General features: G+C 41.9%; 1 protein-coding gene across 5 annotated transcripts; it reads right to left on the bottom strand.

Moving 5' to 3' along the window:
• Positions 1 to 411: 411 nt before the first annotated feature.
• LOC115576230 (glutamine-rich protein 2) lies at positions 412 to 13,027 on the bottom strand. 5 transcript variants are annotated; one of them, XM_030408733.1, is made up of 18 exons: positions 12,354 to 13,027; positions 8,956 to 9,052; positions 8,752 to 8,832; positions 8,102 to 8,181; positions 7,624 to 7,695; positions 7,344 to 7,457; positions 6,447 to 6,888; positions 6,225 to 6,310; positions 5,742 to 5,864; positions 4,531 to 4,599; positions 3,568 to 3,732; positions 3,373 to 3,491; positions 3,198 to 3,263; positions 2,966 to 3,067; positions 2,389 to 2,533; positions 1,837 to 1,948; positions 1,276 to 1,395; positions 412 to 731 (listed from the first exon to the last, which is right to left on the bottom strand). In XM_030408733.1, the coding sequence occupies exons 1-18, from the start codon at positions 12,744 to 12,746 to the stop codon at positions 601 to 603; spliced, it is 2,517 nt and encodes an 838-aa protein (XP_030264593.1). In that variant the 5' UTR covers positions 12,747 to 13,027; the 3' UTR covers positions 412 to 600. The 5 variants fall into 5 exon arrangements, with proteins under 5 accessions (XP_030264593.1, XP_030264594.1, XP_030264595.1 ...); XM_030408734.1 differs by lacking the exon at positions 8,102 to 8,181 and having other exon boundaries at positions 7,344 to 7,495; XM_030408735.1 differs by lacking the exon at positions 8,102 to 8,181 and having other exon boundaries at positions 8,960 to 9,052; positions 12,354 to 13,026.
• Between the last annotated feature and the right edge of the window lie 2,338 nt (positions 13,028 to 15,365).

Here is a 15,365-nt window from a genome sequence, read left to right as displayed (position 1 = left end):
CAGTCAGTGATACAAGCCTCCATATGTTGTTCCCTTCAACTGTCAGACTGCGGCGGGAGGCCAGGACCCCGGGGAGTTGCATCATGAGGGGAAACACATCACTACTACGAACTGAAGTGTACTTCCTGTTCACAGAAACACGAGGCTGAGAGCAGGAAGGACTCGCTGATGAGTGAAGACGAAACAGACGAGGAGGACTGAACTCACTCTGAACTGTTCATCTTCCTGTTCTGACTGAAGAAACTGTTTGATTCAAGACACTGAGAATGATTTATCATCAGATTAAAACAAAGATAAAGTACCTTGAAATTAGAGTTGAGTAAATGAACGTAGTTACATTCCACCACTGCTGGTACAGATTCAGTATCTTGTGTCCCACCGAAGGGAAAAATCCTCTGAAGCAACAGGAAGTGATCGATCTTACACTCAAGTTTATTGATTATTGTTCATAATAACATTTAAATAGTCCGATCACAAAAAATCAACAAAGTACAAAAATAAACAAGTGTTTGACAGGTGCATTATGGGACATGTAGTGCAGCAGGTTACCTTCTCTCTGCAGAATCACATATAAAACAGTACAAAGCGTTCTGTCGCCCCCTACAGGTCGAGCGGCTCGTTGGCCTGTCGCCCTGCGTTGCTCTCTGCTGTGGCTGACGCGGGAGTGATGGAGCTCTGAGACGTGCAGCCCAGAGCCGACACGGGCCAGTCCCGACCCGAGCTGCTGGAGGCTGGACACACAGGGGGAGAGGAGGGAGGTTAGAGGAGGCGTGCAGGGGCTTTCAGACTAGCAGATAGAAAACACTCAATTTCATTTAGGTTTTTTCTGCTCTGGACATTTCTTGGAAATGTAAAGGTGGAATCCATTAGTTCATTTCTTCCTCCTGCCGTGTTTCCCCCTTTATGTTTCTATGTCATGTTAGTGGTGTGGATCTAGAGAAGGTGGTGTGTACTCTTCTCTAGCTGTGTGCATATAAATTCTATTTTACTTTGAATATCACTCTGTTCTGCCACAACAGCCTCGTTTTTACAATTCATCTTATATCAAACTCTCCGCTGGTGGTTGTGATGATGAACAGAGACCGCTGATAATCAGCTTCATGAGCTCTGGTTTCAGTTCAGAGGGAAGACTTGTTCTGACAGCTACCACTTATTATTTTAATATGAGCAGAACATGGATATCTTTAAACTGCGAGAGGAAACAGCGGAGGGGATGAGGAGAACTGTGACACCTTCACCTGTGTGTGTGTGTGTGTGTGTGTGTGTGTGACTCACCTGAGCGGCTGCACTGGGCGCTCTTGGCACTGTGGGTGTGATGAAGCTGAGCAGTGTGTCCGACCTCCGGAGACGCAGAAGGTTTATGGGACATGGAGGACTTTTTGTCTTTACTCAAACCTGCAGCCATCAGAGCACGGAGACGACAAGGTTCAACCGGCAGCACAGAGCAAACGGAGCGTCTGCTGCCTCGACATTTACACCTCCCAGCTGAGATGCATTCAATGACATTTGTTCTCATAAATCATGTTGGACAGCAGGCGACAGCGACGGACTTCAGCAGGTGTCAAATCACTTCTTATCATATTTCACATTAAACTTCAGGTTGAAGGCTGAAAAAAACAACGAGGCACCTGACCGCTCATAAAATAATATAATAATAATAATGATAATAATAATAATAATATACAAGCAGTACTACCTGCAGACACCTGAGAGTCAAATAAAAAGAAGGATTTAAAAAAGTACTTGTACAATGCTGTGACTTTACCAGAGTTTAAAAACATGTTAAACATTGTGGGTTTGTCACATTCATGGATGTTTAAATAAAAATAAATCTACCTTCTTTGGCAGAGATTGTAGGTAATTTACTGTCCGTGTTCCTGACAGCAGGTGTGTTCAGGCGACCTTTGTAAATGTGCCCGTCCATTCCGATGATATCAACCTCCTCTGACTAACACACACACACACACACACACACACACACACACACACACACACACAGAGGAAGAGAGTTATTGACATCCAGTGTTTTTGGTGATAACATAGAGAACTTATATACTTCACATTCTTGTGCGATGAATGGAATTGCTTTGTAAAGAAAACAATAACCCTTTTTTGCTTTAACTTCTCATTCTGAAGTAAATCCTGATGTCACAGTGTCTCGACGTCTGTAGAATAATGACACCGTCCACATACAGATTAGTTCCCTGTAAATGATGAATTACGGCACAAAGAAAGCTGCCATGGTGCAACAGAAACAGGAACAGGCATCGTTTTCCCAAGAAGCTTCAAAACCTGCATTCTTTTTTACTAAAGAAAACAACCCACCTTAAATGACTCGTTCTTTTCCTTACATATGATAAAAGAGGTATAAAGTCTTGTTTGTCGTACCTGAATCATGGTGTCCACCTCGGTCTGGGTGTGGTGCTTGTGCAGGCCGGTGCGTCTCTGGCTGGCCGAGGTGACGGTGTGTCTCCCTCCACAGCTCCGCGACACGGTCAGCTGACTGTAGTCGGTCCGCTCAGAGATCCGCTCGCTGCTCGGTCAGACAGAGTTATCCAGACATGAGGACAGACAGTCTGCAGCCTCTCTGTTTTACACATTACACTCCACTTTTATCTCAGCAGCCACAGTGAAGATTTCCTCATAAACAAAGTCTTTTCAGATCAGTTTCAGATCTCAGGGCTTCAATGGACTTGGATTACAGAAGACGAGTTGTGTGAAGACAGCTTGTGTTTTTGTGGATGATTCTTTTGTTGTTTAGCAGAATGCTGCAATGCTGTTTTGCTGCAAAGCTCCAGAAATGTTTTGTGGACTATGAAACCTTATATCAGCATGGAGGGAGGAGATGATAACTGGATTTTCATTTTTGTGGGTGAACTGATCCTTTAACTTTAAGTTTGCTAGACTCATGTGCCCCCTGCTGGTGAAGAGAGGAAACAGTCGATAAACTGAGAGTTGATCTCACCTCCTGTAGTGCTGCCGAAACCGCTCCAGAGCGTAGACAGTAAACGGCCTGTTGGACTTGTGTGCTGGAAATCCAGAAGAGGAAGGAAGCTTCACCAAATGCCTTCATTGTCCAAAGAGGAGAGACGAACGAACAAGAGCTGATGAGTCACTTTATTTTGTAATATGAGGAATCATTTAAAAGGCCAGATCATCTGGGATCTAAACGGTCGCTGTTATGAGCTCTGACTCACGTTCCAGATGTGTACTTGACAACAGGTCGGTCACAGGAGAGGCAGTGAAATCTGCCCACCAGCTGTCTGGAAACAAACACAGAGAGACGTCACTTCTCCTCTCAGCTGACGTTACACAGCTCTTGCATGTATGAGTATCCATCAGTAGGTATGAGATGGACATTTGGACTCGTACTTTCTTAAAGCAGCAGCGTCCTCGTGCTCTGGAGCTTCCTGAGCCTGCAGCTTCTCGTGGATGTTCCTCCAGCGACCTTCGAGCTGCTTCTTCACAGAGTCCAACTCGATCCTGTTCAGCTACAGATGTCAGAGGTCAGATATCGTGTCACAGATCAAACCTTCACATCTGACGCTCCCGTGTGACAGTATTCACCTTACACTCCATCTCTGTGGAGAGTCTGTCGATGACTTTGTGCCAGTCCTGCTCCTGGCCCGTCACCTTGTGGAGCAGCTCGTGGAACATGGCATTGAGCTGCTCCGTCACAGAGTCAAACTGCAGGCGGCTCACTTTGCTCTCCAGAGCAGATTTATCTGCTTTCTGCAGGAGTGGAGAGACGACAAGATGTTTAGGACTGGAAGACGCCTTCAGAGGCTGGTGATGATAAAATATCATCAGAAACAAAGTGAAAGCTTCATGTGCAGACAGTCACACCACATACTGTCAATAACTGAGACAGTTATTAGTTGACTGATTGATTTTATTACCCACACAAGACTTGAATATTAAAGTGTGAACACACAAACTACAAATATCACTAAAATGAACCATCTGCATGTTTTTAGAGCATCAGAAACAAAGTTCTAAGAATTAAAACTAAACAACCGCATCTTTCTGACATCGTCCGAGCACCAGAACATTTCAACACCGTGACCTCTGACTCCCAGATAACACACTGTTCACTGTCATACTTCATTTCAACATGTCAGTAATTTTGGTTTTAACAAAACAGAATTAAGACATTTTTCTTTCCAATCTAGCGAGTACGTTTCTTTTAATTATGCTCACACTACAAGATTAATTATTACTATACATATACAGTAACTTATCTTCCTCAAAAATAGGAATAATGTAACCGGCTGAATGAACCCTGAGAGCCGCAGTTGTTCTGGACAGTTGATTTTTGACAACATTGATGGACAAATACGTCTCTGCAGCACAGAACATGAACAGATCTGAAGTAAGTTTAACACTGTCGAATGTTTTAAACTGAAGTTGAGTCATATCTCAGAACAACTGCCCATTAAAACAATGAGCTGCTGTCTCTGTAGTTAATATGAACGTGTGTATTCATCTGTGCAACTCGTCTAAAATAAAAAATCAAATGAACCCACTCACGATTTCTCTCTCAACCACCCGTTTGTCAGCCTTCTTCTCCTCCAGCTCCTCCGTCTTCTTGTACAGCTCCTGTTGAAACAGAGTTCAGCAGTTACTGTAAGCAATAATTCAAAACATATTTCTGCCACGCAAAGTTCAGAACATTTCCAGACTTTTCTCCTTTTCCCTCACAAATGTCTTCAATTTTTCTTCAGTTTCCTTGAGGGAACCTCCCAAAAGGATTAATAAAGTTGTCTAAGTTGTTTAAATCATTAGTTCATCTGTCTTCTTCAGGACTCAATCAAGCAGACATACATAATACAGTAATTACAGTTTGTGCATCATTATTACGACAAACACCATGTTTAAAGTAATAAAAGTACGTGATGATCGAATTTATTAACAGGTATTATTAAACTGTACGTTTTTTTGGTTTGAGTCATTTCTGACGCAAAAACAGTTTGTTTCCAGTTTGTTAAATGAGAATATTTTCTGGTTTCTCTCCTCGTCAGTAAACTGAATATCTTCTCATTGTGGACAAAACAAGACTTGTGGACATGAAATACTGATCGACACTTTCCACCATTTCTAGACAGATTGTAGACCAAACACCTGACTGAGACATCGAGAGAAACAATCCAAATCAAAGACAAAAGAGCAACACGGACGATGAAAGTTGTCTGTGTGTGAGTGTGTGTGTGTGTGTGTGTGTGTGTCTGTCTCTGTGTGTGTGTGTGTGTCCACCTCTATGTGTGTCTGTGTGTGTGTGTGTGTGTGTGTGTGTGTGTGTCTGTCTCTGTGTGTGTGTGTGTGTCCACCTCTATGTGTGTCTGTGTGTGTGTGTGTGTGTGTGTGTGTGTGTGTGTGTGTCTGTCTCTGTGTGTGTGTGTGTGAGTGTGTGTGTGTGTGTGTGTGTGTGAGTGTGTGTGTGTGTGTGTGTGTGTGTGTGTGTGTGTGTGTGTAGGTGTGTGTGTGTGTGTGTGTGTGTCCACCTCTATGTGTGTCTGTCTGTCTGTGTGTGTGTAGGTGTGTGTGTGTGTGTGTGTGTGTGTGTCTGTGTGAGTGTGTGTGTGTGTGTGTGTGTGTGTCCACCTCTATGTGTGTCTGTCTCTGTCTGTCTGTCTCTGTCTGTGTGTGTGTGTGTGTGTGTGTGTGTGTGTGTGTGTCCACCTCTATGTGTGTCTGTCTCTGTCTGTCTGTCTCTGTCTGTGTGTGTGTGTGTGTGTGTCCACCTCTATGTGTGTGTGTCTCTGTCTGCTGTCCTCTTGCAGACTCCGGCTGCTCTCGTGCAGTTTTTCACATTCTGCCTGTAGTTGCAGGATCGCCTTCTGCACGTCGTCCACCAGCTCCACGTTCTGAAGCAACACACACACATATACACACAGTTATACACACATTAGTGTTAAAATACACACCTGTCACAGTTCTGTGTCAGCTTACTGAAAGTGAATGAAGTGTTGGATCAGTAGATAAAAACATTCCCCACCAGAACTTTATTGATACATATTTGATTCACACACACACTAACCACTCATCTCTGTCACATGAGTCTCTCAGGTTCATGAACGTGTGACTGTCCAGCTTTAAACACACACATCACGTCATATCATCACAAACAGTAAACCTGCTGTGTGACACTGAGGAGCTGATGTTGGAGCTGATGTCTGGATCATGTTTAACTGTCTCTGAAGACTGTGTCCTGTTTATTCACCCACCTTGTCCCGCTCACTCATCAGGTTCTTTATTAAAGCTCTCTGCTGGTTCAGCTGATCCATCAGGTTACTCGACACTTCCTGCGAACCTGAATGTAGAATATGATATCAAGAAATTAGTACAAGTCAGTGAAGTAACAGATTCCAGATTAATCTGATCAAATCTGCTGCAATAAGCAGCAGCTAAGTCTGGTACCCCTGTCCACTGTGCTCAGGTGATGTTACCTTTGTGAGTGATGAGCTCTCTGATGTGCGTCAGCTCCGACTGCTCCACCTTTGCTTCTTCCAGCGCTGCAACACGAGCTTCCAGCTTGTTGAACGTGTCCCTCTGTTTGCCGATGTTCCTCAGAGCCGACATCATCTCTGGGTAGCGTTCTGAGCCGCCGGCCTTCAGAGACTGAAACACACCAGCAGACAGCCGGCCTGTCTGTGGACGGGTCAGCTGTGGAGAAGCCTCCCCGCCCGGCTGGGTGTCGGTCGCTTGCTGGAGAGTTGAAATCTGCCGACTTATCGCTGGAGAAGGAGGAGTTGCTGACCTGTCGGTATCCTGGACAGGGTGGGAGGAGGAGGGCGAGCTGGTGCGAGAGGCTGCAGTGTTCACAGTGAAGGTGCTGCTGAAAGGTGTGTGTGTGGGTCTGACAGCAATAAGCCCTGAATGTACACACTCCTGTAAAACAGTACAGACATGCTGAAGGTCATTTTAGGTTTCTGGTGATTTTATAGAGTTCGATCTCCGCCTGTTGGAATGACTTTGTGATTACAAACAAATAATACAAAATTGAAGAAGAGAGTTAAATCTTCTCAGCTTTTCCACATAAACATAAAGAGATTCAACTGACTTCATGATCAGCACAAACTTCAGGGACACATACTTGACTTGATTAAATTCACCTGTGTACTGTGAGATTCAAATTTCAAGCACTGAAATCAAAAGCAGGATTTTTGTAGATTCTCCTCATATTTTCTTCTTCGCACATTCTTTCTAAGCGACTCATTTTGGATGCTGATTTCTACACAAGTAGCTTCACTAGAATCACCTTCAACTCAGTGCACATCAGGAGCTATTCATGACAGTTTGGATTAGTGCACTTAGTTCGTTCTGATACCAGTTTTGTCTCTCACCTTGTGAGTGCTTTCTGTGTCACCGAGCAGAGCCGCCTGCATGTCGTCCCACGTCACACACTGAATCAGCTCCTCCGGCTCCGGATACTTCTGAAAGGTTTCCTTCAAAGATCTCTGATGCGTCGAGAACACGTGAGATGAAACTTTAATCACTATTCATAGACAAAAGGTCACTGCAACCATGTTTTTAAATGTGGAAAAGAAAAATGAAATGTAAAGTTTGAGCAGTATAAAGTGAGAGCAGTGAGACGCTCCTGCAGAGAGGAGACAGCTCACTCACCACAGTTTCCTCCAGGTCGTCCACACGGTGGCAGCACGTCTCCACAGCGGTGAGCGTCTCTGCACCCACCGTCTGACCACAGGAGGGAATACTTACTGCAACACTGTAATCTCCACTGAGGTTTCAACATTATGGTTAATTAGTTAAAATCTCTGGGGCGTGTCCTCTTCTCTCAGAGTAGAGAAGAGCTGACTGTGATGGTTTGTGGTTTTGGTTTGGTGATGTTTAGTGATGTCTGCTCATGTGTCATACATGTTGTTTCACTTCCTGTCTCTTGCCCCTTAATGCCTGTTAATGCGACAGTGTGGCGACTGTAAAACACTTTGAGTTGTCTTGTGTCTGAACTGTGCTCTACAACTAAACTTCCTTGTCTTTGCGATCGTCCTGCCTTGTTTCACCTGTGTTTCTCTCAGTCAGCGGTCAGTACGAGGAGCTTTAATGGCTTCTACTGTTTGTGGTTTTGTGTTTCCTTACTTACTGGATTGCTTGTGCATGTTGTTTTGCTCTTGTTACCTCCACCTGTCTGCCTGGAGATGCATTTGGCTCCTTTTTGCAAACCTTGACATTGATCAAACAGTTTAAATGCTCCTCTGAGTCTAAATCAGCTCGTCTCATGTTCTCAGAGTGATAAACCTAACTTTGAGGAGCAGCTACAGACTGTATGTTAAAGTGTATTAATAATCCAGCAATTTACATTTCATTTAAAAGGCAGCAGTTTCCTCATATTCCTCAGCTCTCCTGTTGAACCTGTCTGTGTCCTCCATCTGACACACAGTCTGTAAAATATTCAACTGTCTTTAACTCAGTTTAACACAAGAAAAGCCGACAACCTTCACAATTAAAAAAGCTGGAATGAGAGAATGTTTGTTATTTGCACTTTAAAATGACTTAAATTATCAACTGATTATCAAAGTAGTTGATTTATTTTCTACCAACTGTCTAATTGATTCATCAACTGATTTATTTCATCTTAAACACTCTTAAATCTCTCAGGAGATTTCAGGATTAGTGTCAAACTTTTCCCCCACAAACTACTTGTTCAGATTGATTTTCTCCTATATTTTTATCACTATAACTGTTGACTACAGTATAAAGATTAGAGTCTTGTTCTGAAGGTAACTGTCTCACCTTGTGTTGTTGGTGCAGCTCCTTCATCTCCTCCTTCAGGTCGTCTTTTTGCTCGTTGAGTTCCTGTATGAGCTTCATGGCCTATAGAGGAAACCAGACAGACACTTTAAAACCAATCAGTGACCATAAACAGTTTAAAGGACTTCTTCTTTCTTCAACATGTAGAAAAGTTTTATCACCGCATTGACTTGTGTAAAAAATTACTCAATTTGTTCTGCCTGAGGGATCTGAGGAATGTCTCAGGAATCTGACTCCATCCATCCGACCTCTGACCTCTGACCTCGACGAAAGCGGACAGAAGCTGACAAACAGGGTGAAAATGTATCCAGGTGTTACAGAGGAGACAAATCCAGCTGTTACACTGTTTCACACGGCTGATAATCCCTCCGTCAACCACGTTATTCTAATTTCCTGTGAGGCTGTCAGGGTTTGTTGGCAGAGTCAACGGTTACAATCAAACTGTTCTTCTGTTGTGTGTGTGTGTGTGTGTGTGTGTGTGTGTGTGTGTGTGTGACACAAACTGAAACAAAGGACATTCCTGCCCTGTGTATTTAACTTGTGCTAAATGTGTCCGGACATGAGCCGATGCGTAGCGACCCCACAGAGCTTCAGCAGCGTCTGAATGACTAACAGCTTGTTAATAAGTGCAGCCGCACGTCTGACTCATTACTGACGGGACTAGTTATCTTTTAAACGTTTATACTCAGTGAACTACACGTCTGTGACAACTACTGCTTCAAGTAGGGCTGCAACTAATGAGTGTTTTTGTTATCGGGTAATTCTACCGTTACTTTTAAATGATTTATCATCTAACTGTGAAATATGCTCGTCACATTTTCCCAGAGCCAAAAGTGACGTTTTCAAAATGTCTTTTTTTATCTGATAAACAGTCAAAAACCAGAAAGACTCTTCGTTTTCTGATATAAATGACAAAGACAAGCAGAAATTCCTCACATTTAAGAAAATGGGATTTTGCTTGAAACATGGCAGAAACAATTTATTGATTATAAAAATAGTTGGAAATAAATTTTCTTTGGATTAAATAATTGTTGCAGGTGTAGTTTTAAACAAGACATAAGCTAAGATGTGAACAGCAGAATTTTCATCACTGATTTATCTACCGGACATTATCTTTATTAATAGATTAAACTTCAGAACAATAAATATCAGAAAATGACTTTAAAAAAGTGTTTAATGTCCGAATACTGAAGATGTCCAAACCCAGCAAATATTTACCGTTTCAGTGATGTCAGAAAACAGACTTAATTTAGAATAAACTACAATAAACACTGAAACTGTTAAAAACAACCCTCTTTTCCTTCATCAAGAAATCCTTCACAAAGCTTCTGGATCTGAACCAACTCCAAATCATTTGTTCCTTTGTTACACAGCAACACTTTTATGCAATATGATATATACGATATGAATAAGATATTCTGCTCACTAATAAACAAACAGGACCATACAAACGACCTCCCGGGCAGGAGTCATAATTCAGCGTCAGAAAAAGAAACGGCTTTAAGCTTCGCCGTCGTTACTCTGTAATCCAAACAGTCATTCATTAACTGAGCTGACTGTCGCTGCACTGTGAGCTACAAATGTCACTCAGCCAAAAAGACGTTTTATTAAAACAGTTCCTCTGACGGAGTCATAGCTGGATCATGGATCACTGTCTGAAGCTTCTGACATGTGGCTTCTACTTCAGCTCATTCTGTAAGAGTGCTTCTGACAGAACTGGGCCCGTCAGAGAGGAGACGCTGGTGGACGAGGGCACGCCGGGTCACCTCATCATAGTTAAGTCAGTGGATACACCAGCTGACCCTGATGATGCCCACAGAGGACATGAATGATTCAGACAGGCTTCTGAAAGACGCAGCATCACCTGCACCGGCCTGATGTCCTGCTTTTCACCTGAGGGTTATTCATCCCCTGACAACCAGAGTCATCTCTGCAGGGGACTAATTACCCCTATCACATACAGGAAGGGAGGATCAACAGCGAGGTAGAAAAGATGATGGAAACTTCAGACAATGACACAGAATCACCTGCAACACATTCTGCTCTGATCAAACTGTGCGCTTCTTCTCTTTCAGATAACAGTTTTCTGAACATCCTTACTTCTCTCTAATGTTTCCTTCTTTTGGAAGCCGGCTGACAGAAACCTGAACAGAGACATGCAGAGGTCATTTGAGATGTCAGGGTGGTGCCCGTCTCCTATTGTCCTCTGCTCTGTCAGCAACGGCTTAATACTACGCTGAAAAGTTCACCGCAGCCCGCCAGAGATGGAGGAGGAGAAGAAGACTGTCCTGCTGCTCAGACTCAGACGTCTTCTGCTTCAAACTAAACCTCATTCAACCAAACAACCAGAGCGATCCGGAAGAGGACGAGATACAAATCAACACTGAATCACACAGAAAAACTGTGACGCATGTTTCACACCTGGTGTCACCCTGATCAGTGATGTCACCAGGTGCTTTCATCATGTGACAGAAGAGAAGCACCTGGTGTGACATCACTGCACAGGGTGTGGTCAGCACCTGCACAAAAATGACCAGTTCCTCCTGTGTGTTATTGAAGATGATCAATATGTCTTAAAGTGCTGATATCTGATAATCTAGTTTAGAACTTCAACACTTAATTAATGAATCAGTCCAGGAGAAAAAACTGAAAATTAATCAGCTACTATTTTGATTAATTTAGACTAATTCATCTTTTATTATTGATTCCATGTTTCCTGCCTCTTAAACAGTAAAAGTTGCTGCTTTTCTTTGCCGTATTATATTAAAGAGTGCAGTTGTTTTTCAATGAGTTTTGTTGCACATTTTTTACTGTTTTCTGAAAATTAAATACTATCTTAAAAGTGTTTAAAGTATCAAAAGTAGAGCTGCATTGATTGATCGATTAGTTGTAGAACATTAAATTAATCGCCAACTATTTTGATAAGTGATTAATCAGGTTGAGTCATTTCTAAAAAGGAAGAGTCAAAACTTTCTGTCAGCTTGTTAAATGTGAATGTTTTCTGGTTTCTTACACTGAATATCTTTGGGTTGTGGAACAAAAATGACATTTGAGGAAGAAATCTTGGGCTTTGGAAAACACTGATCAACACATTTGACAATGAAATAAAAGTACTCATAGTTCTGAAAGAAGGGGTTTATTACCATTATTATTGATGCATGAAGAAGTATTAACTGTGACAGCTGGTCGAGATGGACTGAAATCTAACTATTTCATACACTGCTGTGTGGTTTAATCTATTATAGAAGCTAAAGTTTTAATCTTTAAAGTCAATATTAATGAAAGCTGTCAGATAAATGTAGTGGAATTACAAGAAAATGCTCAAGTAGGGTATTTTAGTAAATGTACTTAAATACAGTCCACCACAGCATGTAACCTGATTTTGATAATAGCTGATGATAAATATGATATAAATGTTTGTTTTGCAGTTATCAGCCATTAAAGAGAACGGACAGTTTTTACTTTACATTTTGGGAATAAAGTTAATTATAACTCTGAGGTCAATAACTATTAAAAATGAAACTAGTTGTAATAGAATAAAGTTCTCACATGTATCTTGTGTACCTGACTGAGGGAGCTCTCACCTTGGACACCTCGTCCTCGCAGCTCTCGATGCGGGACCGGAGCCCCTCATGTCCGCCCACCCCAGGACCGGCGGAGGGGGTCGGAAATGAAGAGGAGGCTCCCCGCTCCTGCAGCTCAGTGCCGGGCCGAACCTCCCGCTCCACCGGGTCCCTCTGAACGTCCTCCTCCTCCGTGTCGTGGTCCTGTTCGGAAGCCGTCACACCCACCACAGCACCGGGCTGCCATTCGCCGGGAGTAGCGCCCCTCCACCGGGTCTTTATCTCCCGGATATCCAGCTGCCTCAGGACGGCGTGGAGCAGGGCGTGTAAGGCGGCGAAGTTGACAGCTCCCTTCTGAGGAGTTCCGATGGATAAGTTCACCAAATCATACAAGCTGATGTTCTGCTCCGACATCTTGTTTTTAAACGACAACACAGCCGTTACTTAATTAAAGTTCAGCTAACGTTAGCAAGCTTATCAAACCAAAACCGCTATATCCACATTTTAGCAAATTCCGCTTGTGACAACCCCTGTACTGATTACATTTTTATTTTTATAAAATATAAAGACAAATTTTAAAATGGCTTTGTTAACGTTAGTTATCTTGTTCAGTGTCCCGCCGGCACCGGTAATCTCGGAGGTTGGTAGTTGAATGTTGTCACGTCCAAGAGACACGAGCGACCGCTGTCTGCTGCGTCACGCTGGCCGGATTCACCGGAAACACAGCGAATTACCCTCCAAAGTAAAGCTTTGGGGGAAAAGGAGAAGAACGTTTATAAGATCAACGTGTTTAATCAGCACAGAAACGAGACAGGACATCAATTCTCGATATGAATTTATCAAGAACTTCCAAATTTCTCGCTTAGTTAATTGCAAAATCGCCGCATTAGGGGTAGCTATCTTTTATTTTCACACTTATAACGGGATGCAGTATTAGCCGTTGGTTGCACCTTGACGTCATTTGTCTCGCGGATTCCCACGCTGGACTCAACCAACTGGCGGCGTTACTGGTTACTAGGCAACAAGCGGCGATCATGACATTCAACATTCGCTACAGTTTCTATGACGCTACAGAAAAAATCAGTCTTCTTATCCTATTCTGACGATGTTTCATCCATGAAAACAAATATCAGTTTAAGAACATATTTATATACTAGCAGTCATAAACCTACAGAAAAAAAACATAATCAAATACTGAAAATATTATTTTTGTTGTACGATACCCCAGCATAATGTCTCCATGTTGTTTTTTTAAAAACGATTTCTCTTTAACTGAACATTATTTGTATTGCTTGTCATAGTTTATTCATGCTACATGTGTGATGTGAGTTAAACATGAATAAAAGCGTTTTAAAAGAAAAAAATTTCCCTGAGATGGGGGTAACTTTCAATCTCAAAACTGTCACGATTTTCAACCAATATTACATATTACCCATAATTGAGCACAAAAAGAGTGTAATCTCATTTAAAATTAAAAGAACCTCCATAACAATCCTATAAAAACGACAGCTCCTTTCAAATTATCCAGTGTTTATCAGACAGTTTGGGGTTTATAAAGGTAAACCACACAACTAGTGTTCAAAATAATATTTTATTGATAATAAAAACAAGCAAGCAAAAGTTTGGGTGTCATTCTGAATTACTACATTCAAGTATAAAATCACCTTTATAGTACACATGCATTTCCCTTAATATCCTTGAGATTGATTGCATCCTTAACAGTCGCAATGTGAAACAAAACTTCAGCGAACTCACCCAGTAATGTTTCATTTAGCAATAAATTAACCCGAACAATGTACTATAATTCACACATTTGACACTTTTAACAAAAACAGCATCTATGATATAATTCCTTGTTGCCCTTTCCCACAACAACTTTACATAAGGCTTTCTGGAAAAGACAACATCTCTTAAGGCCTGTATTCAGCACTGTGTTGGTTTGGCATCAGATCAGTTTAAAATGAGTGTTGATTTGAGGGGAAGCTTACTCATCGTGACACGACCACGGTAATTAAAACAAACAAAAAAGGAACTAGACATAGTTTTCAGCCATGCTAGCAGCTTTGTGAGGCTGTAATGATTATCACAAAACTGCAAGGAAGAATAAAGTGAAGGTCCAGTTTGTTTAGAAATAAGATGAGAATTTGGTGACTGAGTAAAAGGTCTTTGGCAACTTAATTCAGAAGGGTTCATAATGTTGTGAGCATGAAAGACATCAGAAAGGAATATATGTTAAAGTGGCACTCCACTATTGTGACACGTTGTGCCTTTTTTTGAGGTTTTATGAACACGCTGCGTGCATTTCCTTCCTCACGACTTCTTTCACACAACACTAAAAAATGTTTCACTATTGTTTCAACAACCTGTGATTTTCTCGTCCCTTTACACTACATGAAACATTAACCAAGTAATTAGAATTCATTCTGTGAGGAATTTGAATGTCTGAAACAAATGTCATGCCAACACATTTAATATTTAAGGAGATGTTTCACTCTGATATTTCAAACCAAAGCAGTTGATCCAGTCAACTGACACTCCTCTATAGAGCCGAGCTGCTAGCATAGATACAAACTGTCTGTTGTCACCGAGGTGAAAATGTGAAAGAAAAAACATGATCGACTGTCTCATTATCCAAATCCATACTAGGAAGTGAGAAACAGTAGAAAAGTAACAAGGAGAGAAAAGGACTGCTGTCTCCTTCTTCTGAGCCTAAATTACATCTGAACTAAACGCAGTCACACACTTCTCATCATGTAATGTTTCTGGGAATGCAGAGTCACGGGTCGTCCTGATGATCTAGATCTTATTACAGGAAACCAATTATACAGCACTAAATGTATGTTGAAGGAACCAGAAAAGAACACGAACATCATAAGAGTGCAAGTGGATTTCAGACTTCAACAAAAATGATAACAAGTTCAGTTACTTGATAATGATTCCCTTTTAACCGCTTTGCTCCAAATATGCTGGGATCTCCTCGATGAAAGTCACTGTCCAAAGCCGGGGAAGCCTTCAGTTACTTGAGATCATAGA

Source organism: Sparus aurata, chromosome 23 (assembly GCF_900880675.1).
Source record: "Sparus aurata chromosome 23, fSpaAur1.1, whole genome shotgun sequence".
Taxonomy (NCBI): Eukaryota; Metazoa; Chordata; class Actinopteri; order Spariformes; family Sparidae; genus Sparus; species Sparus aurata.
The sequence above is the reverse complement of the archived record's forward strand: the minus strand, read 5'-3'. Positions and strand labels throughout refer to the sequence as shown.